At 34.1% G+C, this 20612-nt stretch overlaps 2 protein-coding genes across 2 annotated transcripts; one reads left to right on the forward strand and one right to left on the reverse strand.

Moving 5' to 3' along the window:
- Nucleotides 1–768: 768 nt before the first annotated feature.
- Nucleotides 769–15998, reverse strand: LOC133291440 (uncharacterized). Its single transcript, XM_061489700.1, has 3 exons — nt 15968–15998; nt 1032–1894; nt 769–981 (listed from the first exon to the last, which is right to left on the reverse strand). Exons 1-3 carry the CDS (start codon nt 15996–15998, stop codon nt 769–771), a joined length of 1107 nt encoding a protein of 368 aa, XP_061345684.1.
- A 368-nt stretch (nt 15999–16366) lies between these two features.
- On the forward strand, nt 16367–20057 carry LOC133291441 (protein DETOXIFICATION 51-like). Its single transcript, XM_061489701.1, has 3 exons — nt 16367–16414; nt 16481–16506; nt 18650–20057. The coding sequence occupies exons 1-3, from the start codon at nt 16367–16369 to the stop codon at nt 20055–20057; spliced, it is 1482 nt and encodes a 493-aa protein (XP_061345685.1).
- Nucleotides 20058–20612: the final 555 nt, after the last annotated feature.

The following is a 20612-nucleotide window of genomic DNA, read 5'->3' on the forward strand; positions in this document are numbered from 1 at the left end:
TTTCCATCCTTTGGTCAAACCCAAGAGCGGGAATGAGAAGATGCTAATGTGTAGAGGGCTAATATAGATATGTAGAGAGCTGTTGCTCAATAGGACATAAAGTTACGTCAAATTACTGATTGAGAAAATTATATTAGGTTTTATTTTTTATTAATATTATTGCATTTATTTGTTATTTTTTTTATTAACTCCTGTAATTTTGAATATTTGTTAGAAATTCATATGATTTTTTAAAATTTTATAAATTCACGTTGTCCTTTCAAATCTTATAAATTCTATTAAGATTCTTTAAAATCAATCTTATAAAATTTTGATTATAAAAAATATCTTTTAAAAAGTCTTTATTGTCACTACAATTTAAATAATCTTTTAAAATTTGTAAAAAAATTTATCTCAAAATAATATTTTAAAATCTTAATGGAATACACCCTAATATATGTCGATGGATTAAAAATTGTTACATGCTTAAAATGGATGAAGCATTCACCTCTATGGCAATACTGTTATAGTACTCTTAAAATTTTGAAAGATTAAGTTGGGGGCTTCCATGTTTGTTTAATCTCTAATATGAAAACTTCCATGTTTAGGATTAAACAAACATGGAAGATTCCACGAGCAAGTGGGGGCTGCTATTAATATCTTGTATACATATTTTAGAATTATTTGGCCACCGATCAGTGGCGGATCCAGGAAATTGATGAAGGGTGGGCACTCAATAAGTTCAAGTACATATATTTTAATAACAAAAGTATATTACAATAAAAATAATTACGATGTCATTCTTCTAGGCCTTATTTTTTGGAATTCCATCATAATTGTCTCATTATCAATGTTATCAAATACATCTTTTTCAATATATGGCACTAAACAATCATTCAACCATTCATCCCCCATCCAATTACAAAGTGCAGTTTTGATGTATTTCATAGCTGAAAATGCTCTTTCCACATATGCAGTTGCTACAGGCAAAGTTAATGCTAACTTTACAAGTAAATAAACCAAAGGATACACAATATGTTTTTCTTTTCAACCATCCTCTTGGCAAGATCAGTTATTCCTTGCAAATTCAAAAAACTAGGATCACTTTGCATATCAAAAATATACGTGTCGAGCTTATATTCAAGCATGACAAAATCATTCAAATCAAAATCTGAAGGATAAAAGCCAGCAAATTCACACAACTGATTCTTGTCAAATGCTGAGAAAGAGTTGCACGGATTTAAACATGCCATGCATTCCAGCAAATTCGAACTAATTTCACTAAAACGATCATTCAACTCTTGAAGTTGAGTATCTATCATTGCATAAAATATGTCAACCTTAAAGTGATGCAGATGAGTAACTGGTCCTCTACGTTTTGTTCTCCCTTGTAATGCAAGTACACTTTCCATATCAAGGATATCTATATCATGTTTTATACAAAATTCAGAAGTCTTCTGAAATAGATTATCCCACCCATTATCCCTCATATTCTGTAATAACTCCTTTGAAACTTTTACAAGAGTCATAGCATTTACAATATCTTGATCTTTTCTTTGAAGTGCTTGTGACAACTCATTCGTTATTGCCAAGACCTTGATCATCAGGTTCAAAAGTAATACAAATTCAAAAGTTTGCATACGCATCATAAGGGCAGAGGCTTCAGACCTTTTTGCATGCATAAGAGTTATATCGTCTTTTATAATTTCTACCACATCAAGCACAAGATCAAATAATGTACACAGACTTACCAATGATCGATAATGTGAGCTCCAACGTGTGTCCCGTGGTCGTGACAAACTCATTTCTTGATTCAAGCCTCTCCCTGATTGAACATCATCGCTTGCAATACTTTTGACTATCTCATCAAATTGCTTTTCTCTCAAAATATCTGCTCTTTTGCGAGAAGCACCAACTGCATTACACAACAACGGTATAAAATTAAAGAAGTCAGTCAATACGTATAAGGGGTCAATTTGTATTTTTCATACCAAATCAAGTTGTTTAGAAAGGTTTTTCATTCCAAGGCTCCAACTTGGAGAAAAGAAAAAAAGTTAGATGCTGACACTTCTAAAATTAATAAAAATAAAACTACAAATATTATAACCAACAAATAAAGTTGATTTAGCGATAACTGTTATAAATTTTAATTAACCGGTTGGACCAGCTAACACTGCTCAAAACTTAATGCTACCAACACAAACATATCAGTTTGTGAAATTCATATTTGGCATCTATGTGAGGTGAAAGTTACCTCGTTAACAATTTGTTTCACATCCTGAAGCCCATATAAGCCCACGGGTTTGAGGGTCCATGAGCCCACATGATTGAAATGCTTTAACATTGGCATTGGACTGGACCCAAAACCAGAAGGTATATGAGCCCACATGAGCCCAAATGTGAAATTTGCAGTGGATTTTCAGGCCTCCAGCAAAAGTAAGCAGCATAGCATAGTAGAATGAAATAATTAGGATGGGCCCATGAAGCCTGAAGTTCCATTTGGTGGGTTTCAGTGGTAATATAGGGAAAGCCCTCCAAAACGTTTTCTCAAAAGTCAAGTCTTATTTAACTACCAAAATCGATATGATTATATGAATGTATCCATCCACTATGTGTCTATTTCCACCCAACAACCACTTAAAGGTTGTTTAATAAGTAAAATAGAAAGAAAGGAGGAAAAGAGAATGCCACCCCTTACTAGTTAAGACTTAAGAGCATTGTATTGATGTTTGCATGTACTTTTATTTTATTCTTTATTCATTTTCTTGAGTGAAAGCTAGATTTCAAGATTCTGCATATTTAATTTTTGAATTATGTTATTAGCACCTTGAACCCGATCTATTCTTTATGATGATTATAATCATTTATGGTATGATAATTTTTAAATCAAATAACTGATACATTAGGAACCGTTTGCTAGAAAATATGTAATTCTGCTTGATGCATAATTGTTTAGTGAAAACAATTGATAAGTAGTTATTTCTTTTAAAGAGAATCCTAGGGTGGGAGCTACTTAAATTGAAGATCTTTTCTTCAAATAAAATTTACAGCTGCTATGAAAAACTATATATTATTAACTATTAAGCCACCATGTTGAAGATATTTTATTTAAATATATAGCTTTGAGGATTTAGCAATCATTCTCTCTCACCCCACCACTGATATCATCTTTTCTTCCTACATTGAAACTGATTAGACAGAAACCAAATAATCGTTGAGTAACTTGGATTCTATGGTAAGAAAAGAGGGAAGAGGATGATGCTTATTTTAGCAAAATGCAACCATTGTTGGTTGCAGAGCATAAGGGCCACACTTCTACATAATGATTGTTGGGGACTGGAGAAAAAACAACTTGGTGAGAGCAACAGTTAATGAACCATAAGCCACACAATATATTGAAGCAATTACTGTATATGCAAGAGCATGACCAATAGTTTTCACCCTCTCAAATTACTGTGCAACTGAAAGTTCTTTTTCAATCTATAGTTACTTTCAACTCTAATAATTAGATAAAGACATCTCCAAGTAGTTTTCATGAAATTAGATTCTGAAGCAAGCAAAATTTGACCTTAATTATTCTTTGACACCTTGCTCTGATGTAACCAATTAGACAACTTTGTAATATCTTGGCCGGTAATCCCAAAATTATATATATATATATATATATATATATATATATATATATATATATATATAATTTTTTTTTTCATTTAAAAAAAGTCTTGTGCCTGCATAGATACACTTGATAGTTGATATAGCAACATTCAAGGATGATTTTTCTGAGCTTTTTACTATTCTGCAGTGGAATTGGACGTTAAAATGGACTTATATACTCAGTTCCGGCATCAAAGGAATTTGTTCAACAAGATAACGTTTTTTTCTAAGGAGGTTTTGAATCACAACGGTAATCACTCACTAAAGCAAAAAGAAAGCTTATAGTTGACTTCTGTATGTGTTCCTTATTTTGGTGGAGCTGATTAGGAACTTTTGATGGTCTCATTGGAGTCAATCAGAATGATGCTGTAATGACTCATTACATATGAACTAATTATAAACCTTTACATATTGTAGGCCAATTATAATGTGCTTAGAACATATGCAAGAAAAACTGACCCCCCAAAATCCAACCGTATCTAACTGTAATCATTCCCATATTGCATTTTTGTTGAATTTGTACCCCCCTTGTGAAAATGTTCCCTGATTCCTACACTACTATATCTATTTTGTCAACATAATATCATCTTTGTAATGCTCCATTGTTATCATGGGTGGTGCTGACTTGATTCTTTTTTATTGTTTGACCAAGACCTCAAGAAAATTAATCTAGAAAGAGGATCTTTGTGAACTTTGAAGTGTTAGGGAATTTATTTCGTGTTTATTTCATCATGGAATACTTTAACTCGGAAAAAACATTGATTCAGTTTTCAGGACCACTATTTAGTACGTGGGGTAGAGAGCAAAATCTATTAAGTTTAAGGAATCCATGTTTTATGTTTACCTCTGCAAGAGAAGCAGGATATTTGATCCAATACAGCACTAAAATCCCATTCAAGCAAAAGCTACCCCACATGACAACAAAACAACAAATGCCACAAAGAATCCACTGTAACATTTTCTGTCTTTTCCTTTGGGAATAGGGTATATGGTCGGGTAAGAAGCTGAACTAACCACTTTCTCAATAATCAAGTCATAGTTGACTATGTTACTGGAAAATGAGTGGTCAAACTTGGGAATGCTTATTGGTTGAACTTAGAAAAAGGTGCTGATGAGTTTGGTTTGTGATACTATTGAAAAGCCAGTCAGTTTGTACATATATACTATATAGGGTGACAAGCCAAGAGCTTGAAGCTTGAGTTAAACGGCTCAATGAGGGTGATATTTTTTTCTGACTTAGCTGAAGAAAACTAAAGAAAGTTCATCAATCTTGTGATTTAGACAAGAATGTCTCATAGCCATGTGCAGCAATGCGCCCCACGTGGTATATGACATGCGTGTGGGTCTCTCTAACTCGGAATGGTTTTTGTTTTCTTCCTTTTTTTGCTAGTTTTGGCAAGATACAGCACATACATAATAAACATATAAAAGCTTCCAAGTAAGGAAGGGAATCATAAGAAAGAAAAGGAAAATCAGCCTTATACACAAAGAAAAGAAGATACCAACTATGTTAAATTAAAAGTACATGCATTTATAAGAATTGCCAGGTGAGTTGAGGAAGAAGTACTATACCCTTTTTTAAGGTATATATATCTTTGAGAATTATGAGATCCTCTTTCTCTTTGAAATGGACACTAAATGAAATGGGGTTTGAAGATGAGCTGTGCCTGTTAGGCAAGTAGCTGGCTTTGTAAAGACTCTGATGAGACACCCTCTTATAGACCACGTGCCTTTTTCCTTCTCTTGATAGTTTTTTTTTTTTTTTTTTATCGGAGGCATTTGGTACAAAGTTTTTTTAGGATTCGCGGAAAACTGAAGGTGGTAATCTTAGTTATCCATATTTGATATGAGATTTTTAAAAATTTTATGGGAATCTAATTTTTCTGGGATTTTATTTTGTGTGTAATTTTTTTTGAAAATACCATCCAAGAATACCACCCACGGGTGGTATTTTAGGATTTCTATGTTAAGGAAAAATTTAATACAACCAAACATAGTACCCAGAAAATTAACCTAATATTCTCGGAAATATTTTAGCCTACTAAATAACTTTTTATTAAAATTTCCGAAAAACTCATTTTTCGATTATATTCATGTAAATCGTGATTCCAAGATAAAAAAAAATTTCTCCTCTACCAAATGTATCCTCAAATTCATTTGACATTTATGACTTATGATTTATGAGATTTTCCCATTTGTATGTTGATCTTTTGTAAGCCTAGAAGCAATCTAGATAGATTTGATTTTCAATAATTCCTTCCCAACTGTCTATGTACCAATATTCCTTAAGTCTTGTCATTTTTGAATTATTCTACTTTCCCACTTCTTTTGATGATGGCCCTCAGAAGAAAAAGATGATTATAAACTATAGGTCCTTGTGCAGCTGTTAACAGAAAGTTTTTGATTTTCATATTTAACTTTTTTTCACTTATTCTATATAGCTAGGGCAATATGGGTTAGTGTGCATTGTGTTGTGTTCATACAACTTCATGTAACCTTTTTGTTGTGCACAGCTTTTTGGCAATGAGAGCTGAATCCTAAAAGTGATCTGATAGAATGGAAAAAGGGGATCTGATGATCAAAGTTCCTGCTTTTAGCTATTTACTATGTGTGGGGGTGATGCCAAGTGTACCATCATAGGTATAGAATTTCTGTTTTGTTTGAAAATATATGAAATCTGAATATTGAATTTTCCAGCCCCACCAGAAATGGCAAATGGGAAAGAAAAGTTTCCATGGCCATGTTAAGTGACAACAAATTTATAAGCTCTTTATGGCCAACCCAACTAGTCAATTCAAAGGTATGTGAAGAATTATCAATGTTATCTGCTTCCAAATAATGCATCTTGGACCCCACACACAACCATTGAGAGAAGAAAACTCCTTGTAGTAGTACTATTTTGTTAATAGTTTCACAGCTGCACTGTTATATGTATGAATGTGTGTATATACATGCATACGTATACGCTAACAGGAGCAGAAGAAAAGCAAGTGTAGTAGAACAATGATAAACTATAAAATTAAGATGCAATATTTATGAACATTTTAAAGTGAGTTGATCTCACATTTAAATCAGTGCTGGAATAAAATCTGAACTCCCGCGCCCATCTTCCTGACAGGGGAAATGTTTATTTAACCAAAAGGTTTAATATATGTTACTCCTGATTCCTAATCTGGTCCATGATATAAGGATATTAATTACTGATTTCCTTTCTGCATTTTGATCTCTATTAATAAAGTCACCGTTTCTATTGTTTTTTGTTTGATTTGAATCGAAATGATGGATTTTTCTTCACCTTATCATATCTATTATATCAATGTGTCTACTAAGATAGATATTGGTAGAATCCAGTACTTGGGAGCCCTTTTCAGTAATCAATATCAAATAGTTACCATTTTCTTTTTTCTTAAGATATGTGCAACATATATATGAAAATTCATATTTATATGCCAAGGAAACCAATATAATAAACATTAAGAAGTAGCTAGAAAAACAGTTTGATTATAATCTTATGCTGAAATGAGGAGTCAGAAAGGGAAGACATCATCAATAAACTAAGACCACAAGTTTAAAGGCACAAGTTGTTATCCTACTGGGCCTTTCCCCAAATCATGTGCCTCCATGATCAAGTGGCAATGGATTCCCACACCATAGCTTACTCATCACCCAAGAAAGATGCCCCACTATATGACTTCTTAAGCAGGGTCCCACCCCCACCCACTGCCCAATAAGAAACCTGTTCCCCAAACACAAACTCGAGCTTCTACCCGTTTAACACCTGCTATGCTCCTAGTTTAAAATTATATTGCCACATCAACATGTTCATATTACCTATACTTAATGTGATAGGTTCAGAATCTTGGGAAATGGGATATAGTGGCTTTATTCACTTCTCATAATTAAAAAATGTAAGTAAAAGAAAGAATTTATCCCACTTTATTTTGGCACCATTCTTAGCTTAATCATATAGGCTTTTTTGCAGCTCAGACATATCTAACTCTGAATTGGCAGTTTTGTTTAAGAAGGGATTATTTTTTTCATGTGATTCCACATATAAAATAAAGAAAAAAAAGTGTGAGAGAGAAAAATTAGCACAATGGTTAATGTTGTTACTACGTGAGAAAGAATGCAAAATAAACTTGTATAATGTGTACTTTTCTTTAGATTTTTGTGTATAGCATAGGGGAAGTTTTATAGCATGTGAGAGAGAATATTGGTATTTATTTGGGGTGTTCATCAATCGATCCAAATCGATTTAAACAGCGGTGACCGAACCGAAAAATCGAAAACCGGAAACCGAAAACTGAATAAACCGAAAATCGAAAAAAAATCACAAATTTTAATTAGATTGGATCGGTTTTCGGATTGGTTGATGAAAATTGATCCAATCCAAATCGATCCAATATATTAATTCCATTTTACTTACTAGGGTCTTTCCCCAATCATAACTCAAAAATTTCTAAACCCAAGACCGATTGACCCATAAACTAAACCCAAGAAAAAAATCTAGTCACATATCATCAACATAATTTCATCTATATAGAGTTTCATATCTCATTGTCCAAAAAAAAACTATATTATCGTTTACTGATGCTTTTGTATTTTAAAAAAAAAAATTATAAAGCCAATATATACAAAAAGATGTCATTTGCACAATAATCCTGAAACAAATTTTAAAATTTTCAAAAAATCAAAAACTGATCTAATCTAAATCGAAAAAATTTGGATTGAATCGGATTGGATTTGAAAAAAAATTCAAATCAAATGGATGATTACATGATCAAATCGATAGGATTTGATCAAATAAATTTTGCTTCCAAAACTGATTCAATTTAGATCGCGAACATCCCTAATATTTATGAAGAAACAGAAACGTTAGAATTATGCAATTTGGGAGGCACAAGTGGTTAAATAGTTTACGAGGCATTATGTGTGCCCTGGGTCCGAAGGGTGGAGAAGGGATTTTTGGGCAGTGTGAAAAATGAAGTAATGAGGCACTACACAACAACATTGCATTAAGTGCAAAGGGGTGAGGTTTCCCTTATGGTAGAAAACAAAAAAGAAGTGGTGCCTCCCAATTATGAGACTGTTAGTGTTGTCAGATGAAGGGTGGTGTGGTGGGGAATGAATGCATATTTTTGCGTCACACTTTGTACAAGAAGAATTTTCTTTACCACTTTTTCTATCTTCTTATGTTACCCTTACTACCATTAGTTCTAATAAGGCTATTTGATGAAGGGGATGTTTCATGTTTCCCTCCAACCGTCACGTATTGTAATGTTGTGCAGCCTCCGTTAATTGCGCATGGACCCATGTGAGCCAACTTGGAGACCACCGGTTTAACTTTCAATGTCTTAAGTCCAATCCAATCCAATCACAGTTCATGTAATCATGTAATGATGTTGATATCTATCTAACTCTCTCACTCGCTCTCTCTCTCTATTGTTTCCCTCTTTGTTTGAGAAAATTAATCTTAGATCCATAAATTTCACCATAAATTAATCTTAGAAAATTAATAACAATAATAGAAATTTAAGTAGGAATGAAATTCTATACTTATTGTATAAATAGAAAGAATTCATTATTAAGGTTTTGATTAAGACATGAGTCCAATATTTAGGTGCGGCAATTACAACATGATCTGTTGACACGATAGGAACATGACATGACATGAAAAATTTGTATTTGTGTTGACCCGTCTTCAAAATTCGCATGTCAACGCACGAATCCAAAATTGACTCGCATTCTTATCATATTATATCGTGTCAACCCACATAATAGGCGTTACACTATAAATTTGTAAGTTATCTATGTTTATGTTATATTCGTGTTAAATATATTTATATTTGTGTCGTGCCGTGTCAAATCAAATTATCATTTCTTCCAATATTATTATTTGTTAGTTAAGTATTGATAAAAATATTGGTTGCATTTTTCTCTCTGACAACTTAGGAATGCCACATTCATGCATCCATGCTTTTTTATTTTTGGAAGATGGGAACACAAATAGAGAGGAATAGTGAGGGGGTGACGAATAGTGACATGAAACTAGAGTTTTGGAGAAACCAAAAACAATGGAGTGTTTGGGAGTTTAAAAACTGAACAGAACAAAAACATGGACGGACACCCACTTTCGACAAATGACAGGGAACTCCCCCAAATTTAGTTTCATGTTGCTTTTGCTGACGTTTTTTATGGGGTCCATGCAAATTCCGGTAGCCCAATCGCACCCAAAACAAGAAACAACCCTTCTTCATTTTTTCCGTTAAATTTCGGAAAAGTGTTTTTCAAGTAAAATGACATCTTCAACAATCCCAAATAACCTTATTTTAATGTTTAGAAAAAAATACAAGTTGTTTTGAAAATTTTCTTTTTTATTAAATTTTATTAAAATATTCTGTATTTTTTTCAAACCCCAAAGCAATATATGTTAGGATTGTACAAGATAACTTTATCTCATGTTGCAAGAGAAACAATAACCCCATAAATTTATAATGTTACTAAATTTTATACATTTACATGATAAATTTTTTCTTTATGCTTAGGTGAAAATTTATTTACTTATTTTCCTTTCAACTCTTCCACCCAATTATATTCTAAGAATCACGTTGTGCTCAATTGGAAAAATGGAGTACATATATCAATTGACTCAATTCCATTCGCTTTGAGAAGCGAATGTTGAATTTCTTTTAAGAATTTTGTTTTCAAAAAAATTAAATAAATATATCTTTAAACTATAAAAAAATTTCATTCATAAAATAAATTAATCAAAAAACACACACTGAATAAGTAATTGTGGAGTAAAATAGAATTTTTTTTTACCAAAAAAAAAGCCATATATTTTTTCATAATAACAACCCCCCCCCCCCCCCCCCCCCCCCCAATAATAATAATTGAAAAAGTAACGTATAATTTGTAACCAGTGGCGGACTCAGAAAATATTTTTTATGTCCGCACATTTAGTGGTAGGGTTTGAGGGCAACGCCCACGAAATATTTTTTTGTAAGAAAAATTTAAATCAACGCTTGAATCCGCTCATAATCCAGTTGCTTCCATAACAAGCTGCAGGTAATAGTTTGACCAATTATTTTTCTCTCTAAATCTTACAAATCCTCCAAAACAAATATGAGAATATACTTCGTACATCAACACATCATCATTCTATTTTATGAATAAAAAAGTCAACACTACCTGTGCAGAAGGCAAGCAAAATTACAGTGAAAGTCTCGTCTCTAGATATTAACTTATTTGAGAATGTCAGACCTGCAATCAATCCTCTCTTTTTTATAAAAATGGAAAAGGAAACAAAGGATGAAAGAGCGTGGGAATGGGTACGTGATAGAGGAGGAAGAATAAGTTTTCTCTCTAATCAATTTGTGTTGTTACGTTGTTTTAATCATCTTCGTACGTTGTTGCTAACTAATATAAGAATAAATACCCTTATTGGTCCCTAAAAAAAATCCGGTCACCACTTTAGTCCATTATAAACTGCTCCCTATGAAATTCAAAGTGGACTCACTTTGGTCTTTTTGTGAGACTAATGTAGATTTTTTTTTGAATTTGTGAGGGATCACGATTTTAATTAAATTGATCTACTTTAAATTTTTTAGAGATCTCGAGACTAATTTTGTTTTGTAAAAGACTAAAATGGGGACCATATTTTTTTTAGAGACTAAAATGGGAACTAAAATGATATTTACTCATAATATATATATTGAATCAAGAGACAAATAAGAACCTACAAAAAAAAACTGAAATCAAAAAGTTTATGACCGTACTTGCAGGCATTTGCCTGCAAGTGGGTCCGCCGGTGTTTGTAACAATATATATATACATTCTTTTAATTTCATGGTTTAAAGAAATAAACAAAATAGACTATACCTTGAATATATGTAACTTTCGTTTTTTTCTTTTTGCGTGTATAAATTATTATCAATCAAAAAATTCACATTAAATATAATAATAATAATAATAAAATTGAAATTTATGCTATTAGGAAATTATTTATGAATCTAATGCAACTACTTGCACACCAAAATAGATCAATAGGCACTAAGTTGCGTCTGTTTTGGTGCACGTCTTCCCTTATATTGCCCTTAGCTGATGCCATTTGGCATAATTCACACCGTCCAATTCAACTACCAAATCTACACGGTTTGTTGACCTCTCGACTCTCACCTTTGTATCCACCTACGTAGCCTCTGATAAGTGTCAAAGACACTTTTTTTCAGGAATCAAAAATAGATTAAATAATGATGAATATGATCAAGAACATAGTGATAATTAATGAATGCAAAAGATTATAGGGTTTTAATGTTTAGAAATGATATTGACATAAAAACATATTGATTTCAGGTTTAAATTGTTAAATCAAAGAATTGGAGCCAAGCAGAAGCTAGAAGTAGTAAAGCGATAAAGGAAGAGCAATGATTTTGTGAATATCTCAGCAGCTTTCTTCTAGAAAAAATTTAGCATTGAATATGAATGATTTTTATCTTGTATTCTTCATAGAAGTTGTAGATCTTTCTCTTATCTTTTCAATGAGACCAAGATCACATCAATTGGACAAGTATAACTCAAGTTATGCGCAAAATACGAAACCATGTTGTTATTGTCAAATTTGCTTGCTGGAGCGAGCAAGGCCAGTGAGGACATCGTTTTGAAGGCCCGTGGATCTCTTTTATCAAAAAAGGAAGTCTAGGGTTATTCCCATTCATTCTTGGATGACTTGGAGAGTAAGAACAACATCTTTATGAGAGGAAAAGGCAGAGGAATGGTCAAGGCTTCGCCAAGGAGATCAGTTCTCTCGTTCCTTATGCTTTTCTTTAGGATTTCTCTTCATCTTTTCTAATCTATTCTTGTTTCTATGAACATACTAGGCTAATTTAGTTTATGTAGTTAGGGAGAGATGGAACCAATGGGTTCCTGAACGCTGTTTAATCATTTTTATAATTATTTTTCATGTTTCAATTATGCAATTAATCTGTTTTAAATTCCTAGTCTCGTTTATGATCTGTTCAATCTTGAATGGGCATTAGAATCTTGCATGTCAATGGGAATATTACTTTCTTGATTTCGTTTGATTAATTTCTAGAGTTTGTATGTTCTAGGCATAGGCTTACAAGTTCTACGACTTATGATTCTTGACCTTAATGCTTGCTCTAAAAAAAGGCTCTAAGGGGTTAATGCTTTAGACTAAAATAAAGAACTAAAATCATCAAGGGATTGAGAGTTAAGTTAGCTTGGAAAAAATCGTCTATAATTGATCTTGAATGTTAATTGCATGAAAGATTAGACTCGTTAGGAAACCATTGGGGAAGTCGAATCCTTAGCTACGCTCGTTATTAATTGAAGTTAAATTGTTCTTTGTTCTTGAATATTGTTCTTGGTTCTTAATATTAAAAACTAAAAATATTGTTTTTAAAATTTAGTTTTTATTAATTTAAATCATTACTCTCTAGAAATTAGTTTTATGAATGATCCAAATTTAATCGCATAAATAAGTTATTGCATGGTAAATCAGTCCTCGTGGATTTTTGTAAAGGACTAAAGTGGGGACCGTGTTTTTTTGTTAGGGACCCAAAAGAGGTTGTACTCTATATTGTATGAATTCATCCATTCTTAATTCCTTCTATGAGTTTGATCTTGTAGATTGATTTATGGTGATTGTATGACAATAGAAATTTTAGTACATGATCCATGTATGATAAATTCATCACAATCCTTATGATTTTAGGAATAGACATAGGGCAACTGCGTAATCTTGTGATTCTTGACATTAATGTTTATCTTCTTGGGAAATAGTCGGAGAATTATGATTCTTTCAAGATTATAAAGAATTAGGGTGTCAAGAGATTAGTCCTAATTAATTTAGAGGAATCGATTGGCAATATATTAAGGATAATTAATTAAATATCTAATTCATAACATAAAGGAGATATTGGAAAAAATCAAAGTCCTAACTGTTCTGTGATTGTCAAAACAATCTTCAATTTACTTTCTTGCGTTATTAATTCTCTAATTGCTTGATTTTAAATTTTAATTCAAACATTCTCGTTATTGATTGTCCAAATAAAATGTAAATAGTGAACTAGTTATTGAAATTCTAATCCTCATGAGAACAATATAGTACTCCAATACACTTTATTATTTTTACGACCGATATACTTTTCGAAGTCACAACAGATACTAACCCACTTATTAGTGCCTAATCCATTTTCTGATTTTTTATTATTATTATTAATTGATGTTTGAACTAAAGAACTATTATAGCTAAACAAGAAAGAAATTCGAGAAAAGAAAATTAGGCATATAAATTCCAACCTTGCTTGCTTTACTTGCATTCTATGAACTCCAAATTTGAAGCCTCAATGTGAAACCGAATTTGATGTGTGAACAAGGATGCAATAAAAACATATTATGTGTTTTACTTATACAACTAAATCAATAAGCGTGCAGGATCACACGACATTTTGAAAAATAAAACGCAAGACAAGGCATTAATTGGTGTTTGGCCCGCAAGAACTCACTCTCGTTTGCGACAGGTTTTTTATTTTTTTCCCTCCTTAATTGACTATATATGCAAAAAGTTAAAACGTTCTTAGGCCAATGGATTTATTAACAACTTAATTTGTGGAAGCAAAACATTATTGGTTTTGATGGATTCATTACCGATATAATTAGTGGGTTGAAGTCAAAAATTCTTACTAGACCCAGAAATCCAGGATATATGTACGTCACCTTAGTGAGTAATGTTGTGCTTTCATGCCTTTTGAAGAAGTAACTGCACCTCAGTAAAACCTAAAAACAATTATTTAAGGCAGCGAGCAGGCTAGCTGAGCAAATATTACAATCGCAAGGGACACAAAATTTTCGCTATTGGGAATCGTTCCTTTCGGCTTTCAGTATTATACTGACATCGTACATCTCTTTCCAATTCTTAAATTCAACGCTTTTATTTATGGAAAAAATTTGTATTATTTTGAAGCATATAAAATTGTGTTATTTATAACGAGAGAATGGATGAGAAAATTTTAAATATGTGGATTCCACCTTTGTGTGAGAGTGAAAGGATATAAGATGTGTCATTTAAAATGACACATCTTTTTCCCTTTATTTATTGGCAAAACTCTTCTTATATAATATAAGAATAATTTTTTTTCTTACACATAAAAGTAAAGCTTTTTTTGGCTTCATAACAAAAAAATACGATTATCATTTTTGTCCCTTATAAAAACATACTTATATTAATCATTTTTCAGGGACTAAATTAGGTCTTCATTGAATTTCTGAGGAATCACATTTTCAAAGAATTGGAATTGTAGAGGGGCTAGAAGTTAACTTTTTTTTTTTTTAAAGAAACGAAAGTGAAAATCGTATTTTTTATTAGGGACCAAAAAAAGCTTTACTTTACAATAAATTTGTGGGTCTCACATGTTTGTTATGTGTGTAGAAAAAATATATTCTTCTTATGTAACACGAGAAATCTTTAACCCTTTATTTATATTAAAAGCAATATGAAACTTAACTTTATATTTATTTTCATTTAAAAAACAAACCAATTGAGCCTGTTAGCAGGGTGGTACTATGAATTGGAACTTTAGAAATGGGTAATGTTTGTGTTAAAATTTCACGGGGGGAATTTTATATTTATTTGGAGGTGAATTGTGAATGTCTAGTTGAAGAGCTAATAATTGTAATTATGGAATGAAGGTAGGAAAAAAAAATTAAAATAATGTTTTTTAATTAAATAATTACGCATTTATTGCAGTTTTAGGAATAATTACACATTTATTGAACAATGTGATGCCCCTTTTGGGCGTCACATGTGACGCTCCATTTAGGCGTCTCACCCTAAGGGAAGACGCCCCAATGGGGCGTCACATGTGACGCCCAAAAGGGGCGTCTCATGTGTGGCCTATATATACCCCTTTTTTTACCATTTCATTTCTCACTATTTCACCTCTCTCTAACCACGGTTTGTGCTCCCGACCGAACGCGAAAATTTTCGTAGTGAAGCTCTGCCAACTTAGGTAAAAGCGATCGGTAACTGCCAATGTGGCCTTTGTACTTCCCATATAAATGTGTTCCATCAATTTGGATGACTGGTTTGGCAAATTTGAACGCCTCACAACACTGTCTAAACGTCCAAAACATTCGAAGAAACACCTTTTTTCCAGTAACTAACCCATGCTCAGCATAAAAATCATTTGTTTGGATATGATAAAATGAATCTGAAGAAAAGCGAAGCATGTATTCACACCACCTTGGAAAAAAAGCATACGATCCCTCCCAATCACCTTACATAATTGCCATCGCTTTCTGCTTCGCATACCATGCCTTTCTGTAGGAAACTTTAAAGCCATATTTAGAGGTTATCCTTTCTTGAACCAAAGAAATTGACACAGATGGTTCTTCCCTTATCATCCCTGCATTGAAGAGGTCACAGACTCGATAACATAGAACGAATTTAATTACACATCAGTATGTAAACGTTGACATGTCATTGAAAATAAATACGTACCTATGACGAGATCCGCAATAACATCCGCATCGACCTGTCTATGTCCCTGAGATATGTGCTCATTCAAACAATTGTGATCTCCACCCCATCTCGTAATCTTCCATCTGATAATTAAAACTTTTTAATACAAACTTCCTAAATCAGGTATTAAATCAGGTATCAATTCAGGTATATACAAATTATATCAATTACCTTGATGATAATTACCTAATGGGGCAGACACAACGTCATGCAATTGCGACATTTGCACGACCACTAGTTCATGGTTGACTGGGATTTGAGACGCACCCATCTCACCACCTTCATCTCCATCTGAAGCACTAGCATCCTCCGCCAGAAGACGTTCTTCCATTGCGATGTTTTCATCATCATTATCGTCGTCTTCATTGTGCATTTCTCAAGTCAGATCATTTTCATCTCCCTTAGAAATGTTACCAACTGGAGACGCATGAGCGGCAGACGTTGATGGAAGACGGAGATAATTTAAATCAACTGACCTCACCGGTAATGGAACATTCTCCGCTGCCGCGATGTCGACATACAACTCCAGAAAATCTGTCCTTGACTGGTTGAAAAATTCTCCCATTGTCATCTCCACGTCTTCATCGTCAACCACTTGCAAAACAATGTATTTATCACATTGCCATAACCTTGTCGTGATCTGAGTGATACATTGGTTGCCTTGAAGACTTAATTTCTGCCGAATTCTCTGATGCAGTTCGCCAATGTTTGCGTTGCGTTGGATACATGACGACCTTTTTTCACCTTCAAACATGACACCTCGTCGACCTTCTACCTTCCTACCATTGTAATATAACACAACACGAACAAAATTAGGATTTGAACTCATTCTTAAATAGAATAAGAAATAAAATTCAAATACTAAAATAAAGATGAAGGATTATGTATGTATGATGTTAGGAATTTTGGTAGAGAAGGGATATAAGGTGAGAGAAGAGGTGTGAAGACTTGTGAGAGTGGAAGGGAAATATATAGGGTGCACAATGTGACGCATTGGGGCGTCTCCCCTTAGGGTGAGACGCCTCAATGGGGCGTCACATTATGCAGTAGATCCATAATTATTCTTAAAACTGTAATAAATGCGTAATTATTTTATTAAAAAGCATTAAATTAATTTTTTTGCCAATGAAGGTAGAGATGACTAGTAACAAGATGTGCAGCATCCTAGATTAATAGTTCGATGGTATGAAAATCAGGGATGTGTGTACACCTGAAGATTGTGAATGCTCTTATAGGGCTCAAGAATGCGATGTGCTAAAAAAAATCCCTTGTGGGACACTGTTATTATATATATAAGACCCACAAGGATGATTATGGTAATAGAAATTGGCCCTAGAGCAGTTATATCACAAGGGGTGATCATGGGTGAGAGCATGGTGATACAAAATCATGGGTTGCAAACCCATGTTCTGAGTTGGTGGTTTCCTTGGGCGGAAGATCTAACCCGGAGTCAGATTCACCCGTCGGATTCACCCAAGGAGCACATGTTCCATCCAAGATTCTCCCCGGAACAATATCTATTTTTTTTTTCATAAATTTCAATTATACTCTACCTATTTAATATCAATGGAGAGAGAAATAAATATAATATTTAAAACGGTTTAATATTTTTCTTGAAAATAGGAAATAATTTTATGACACATGAAAAATTTTCTTTTTATCTTCTCTTTATAAGTTCCACCCAAACTGTACGGCATGAAAGAGAAGAGGAGATGGATGAGCAATGCATCAGCATATAAATTTTTTTGACTTTATATGTCAACCTTTCATTTCCAAACTCAAGCAATGGGAACACAAAGTCATTTTTGAAAAAGTAAAAGGAAGCACGTATTTTAATTAAGGAATTAATGTTTTTTTATGAAATAAAATTATTTTCTACACACATAAATATATATGAAGCATATGTAGGGTCTTCTGAGAATATATATATATATATATATATATATATATATATATATATAAAAGTTCCACACACTTTTATGTATATATAAAAAATACAATTATTTTCTATAACATAAAAAACACTAACCCCTTTAATTAAACGAGATCAAAACCAGGCTTCAATTGAAATCCTCTATTTATACGCATACCCATCCTCACTGGCACTCGCACGCACAAGCACTAATTACTTTCTTCTATCTATCAACTATTTTGTCACTTTGAGAGTTTTTGGCTGTCCCCATTCTGTTTCTAAAGAACAATCCACCTTACCATAAACAGAGTGCTCTTTACGAGAGTATCTCTTCAGTAACCAACCATTCAAGACCATATCTCATACCCTTGAAAAAAGCCTTCGTCAACCTTACTCATCCTGTATTATATTCACATTCAAATACTCATTCATTCAACATAGTTAAACCGTAACAAGACTAACATGTGCGAATCAAAGGGAACAAAAAGAGAGGCAACAACAACGTTGCAAAACGATCTCTTCATTGACCCTGAAAAGCAAACACAGTTGTTGGTGACAACAACAATCTCAGAGGTGATAACAGAAGTGAAATCCCTCATGGTTCTGTCCTTCCCAATAGTCATAACAGCTCTCATTTTCTACACACGTTCAATGGTGTCGATGCTCTTCCTTGGCCACCTTGGTGAGGTTGAACTAGCAGCGGGTTCATTAGCCATAGCCTTCGCAAACATAACAGGCTATTCAGTTCTCTCAGGACTATCCTTAGGAATGGAACCACTATGCTCACAAGCCTTCGGAGCAAACCGTCCAAAGCTTCTATCTTTAACACTTCATCGTTGTGTTATCTTCCTCTTAACATGTTCCATCCCCATTTCATTGTTGTGGCTCAACATGTACAAAATCTTCATTTTCTTACATCAAGAACCAAACATCACACGTATGTCACAAACTTACCTTATTTTCGTACTCCCTGACCTCATCACCAACTCATTCCTCCACCCAATCCGTGTCTACCTTCGCGCACAAGGCGTCACCCACCCAGTCACGTTAGCATCCCTAGCAGGAACACTACTCCACCTGCCATTTAATTTTTTCTTAATCAAACATGGTGTCGCCGGTGTAGCCGCCGCCTCCGCCGCCTCCAACCTCTCCATTCTGGTTTTCTTGGTGCTCTATGTCTGGATAAGTGGGGTCCACCTTGCCACGTGGACTGAGCCGAGTCGTGAATGCTTCAACGGCTGGAAGCCGCTGCTTCGGCTCGCCGCACCGAGTTGCGTTTCCGTTTGCTTGGAGTGGTGGTGGTACGAGATCATGATCGTGCTTTGTGGAATTCTCGTGGACCCCACTGCCACCGTGGCAGCCATGGGTCTACTCATCCAAACGACGTCGTTGATCTATGTTTTTCCATCGTCGCTAGGGTTCGCCGTGTCGACGCGCGTCGGGAACGAGCTCGGCGCGAACCGGCCTTCACGGGCGCGGCTGTCGGCGGTGGTGGCGGTGTTCCTCGCTGCTGTGATGGGATTCTCCGCAGTAGTTTTTGCATCGGCGACGAGGAACCGATGGGGGAGGATGTTCACCGGAGAGGAGGAGATTTTGCGGCTAACGGCAGCGGCTCTGCCGATTCTCGGACTTTGCGAGCTTGGGAACTGCCCGCAGACGGTGGGATGCGGCGTCGTTAGGGGGACGGCGCGGCCGAACGTGGCGGCGAACGTGAACCTGAGCGCGTTTTATCTGGTGGGAATGCCCGTGGCGGTTGGGCTTGGGTTTTGGTTCAAGGTTGGGTTCTGTGGGCTTTGGCTGGGCCTATTGTCGGCCCAGGTTTGTTGTGCTGGGCTGATGTTGTATGTGATTGGGACAACTGATTGGGAGCACCAAGCCTCACGGGCTGGGTTACTGACGTCCGTTGATGATGCTGGGAACATATCGGACGGCCAGAAAGAGCTGTTGATTAGCGTTGGTGACACTTGATGACGATGTGTAATATTCTGATTTTTTGTTTTGTAATTTTTTTATAGGGATTAATGTTTGTCCTTTTAAAGGACACATGTTATTTTAGTCAAAATTACAATGTTTTATGGTGCGAAAAAAAGTTACACAATAAAAATTATGGTGGGAGAAAGTGTGAGGAATTTTTTTTCTTCTAATTTTAATATTAAATAAAAAATAGTCAATTTAACTAAAATAATTGTCCTTTAAAAGAAAAAATAATTTTAGTTTGTTATTTAAAGAAAATGTGTGAATTACCATAATTTTTTTTTTCACCGCTGTTTTTTTGAGCGATATGGGAGCTGCGTACAAATATTAAAGGATATGTATTTCATTTCTTATCTAAAAAAAACAAATAAGAACATTATATATTTGTTAAGGCAAACATATAAATGGATGCATGTCTAAGCCAAACCGAATGCAGCCTGCAGGGATTTGAAATGCAACTCTTGGTTTCTTTTTTTTTTTTTTTTAAATTAAAATGTAAGAATGCGAGAGGAGTCAATCTTGACTATTTGATGGTCAAAATCAACCTTA

Source organism: Gastrolobium bilobum, unplaced genomic scaffold (assembly GCF_033153095.1).
Source record: "Gastrolobium bilobum isolate Gb01-03AN ecotype WA unplaced genomic scaffold, APGP_CSIRO_Gbil_v1 utg501, whole genome shotgun sequence".
NCBI lineage: Eukaryota > Viridiplantae > Streptophyta > Magnoliopsida > Fabales > Fabaceae > Gastrolobium > Gastrolobium bilobum.

Bases quoted from the DNA above. Each gene is read 5' to 3' on its own strand.
- LOC133291441 (XM_061489701.1), top strand. From the start codon at position 16,367: ATGGGGCAGACACAACGTCATGCAATTGCGACATTTGCACGACCACTA. The intron at 16,415-16,480 runs GTTCATGGTTGA...CTGAAGCACTAG, and splicing joins CGACATTTGCACGACCACTA to CATCCTCCGCCAGAAGACGT. The intron at 16,507-18,649 runs ATTGCGATGTTT...GTTGGTGACAAC, and splicing joins CCGCCAGAAGACGTTCTTCC to AACAATCTCAGAGGTGATAA.
- LOC133291440 (XM_061489700.1), bottom strand. From the start codon at position 15,998: ATGGCTTTAAAGTTTCCTACAGAAAGGCATG. The intron at 1,895-15,967 runs GTATGCGAAGCA...TGTGTAATGCAG, and splicing joins GTTTCCTACAGAAAGGCATG to TTGGTGCTTCTCGCAAAAGA. The intron at 982-1,031 runs GTTGAAAAGAAA...TTACTTGTAAAG, and splicing joins CTGATCTTGCCAAGAGGATG to TTAGCATTAACTTTGCCTGT.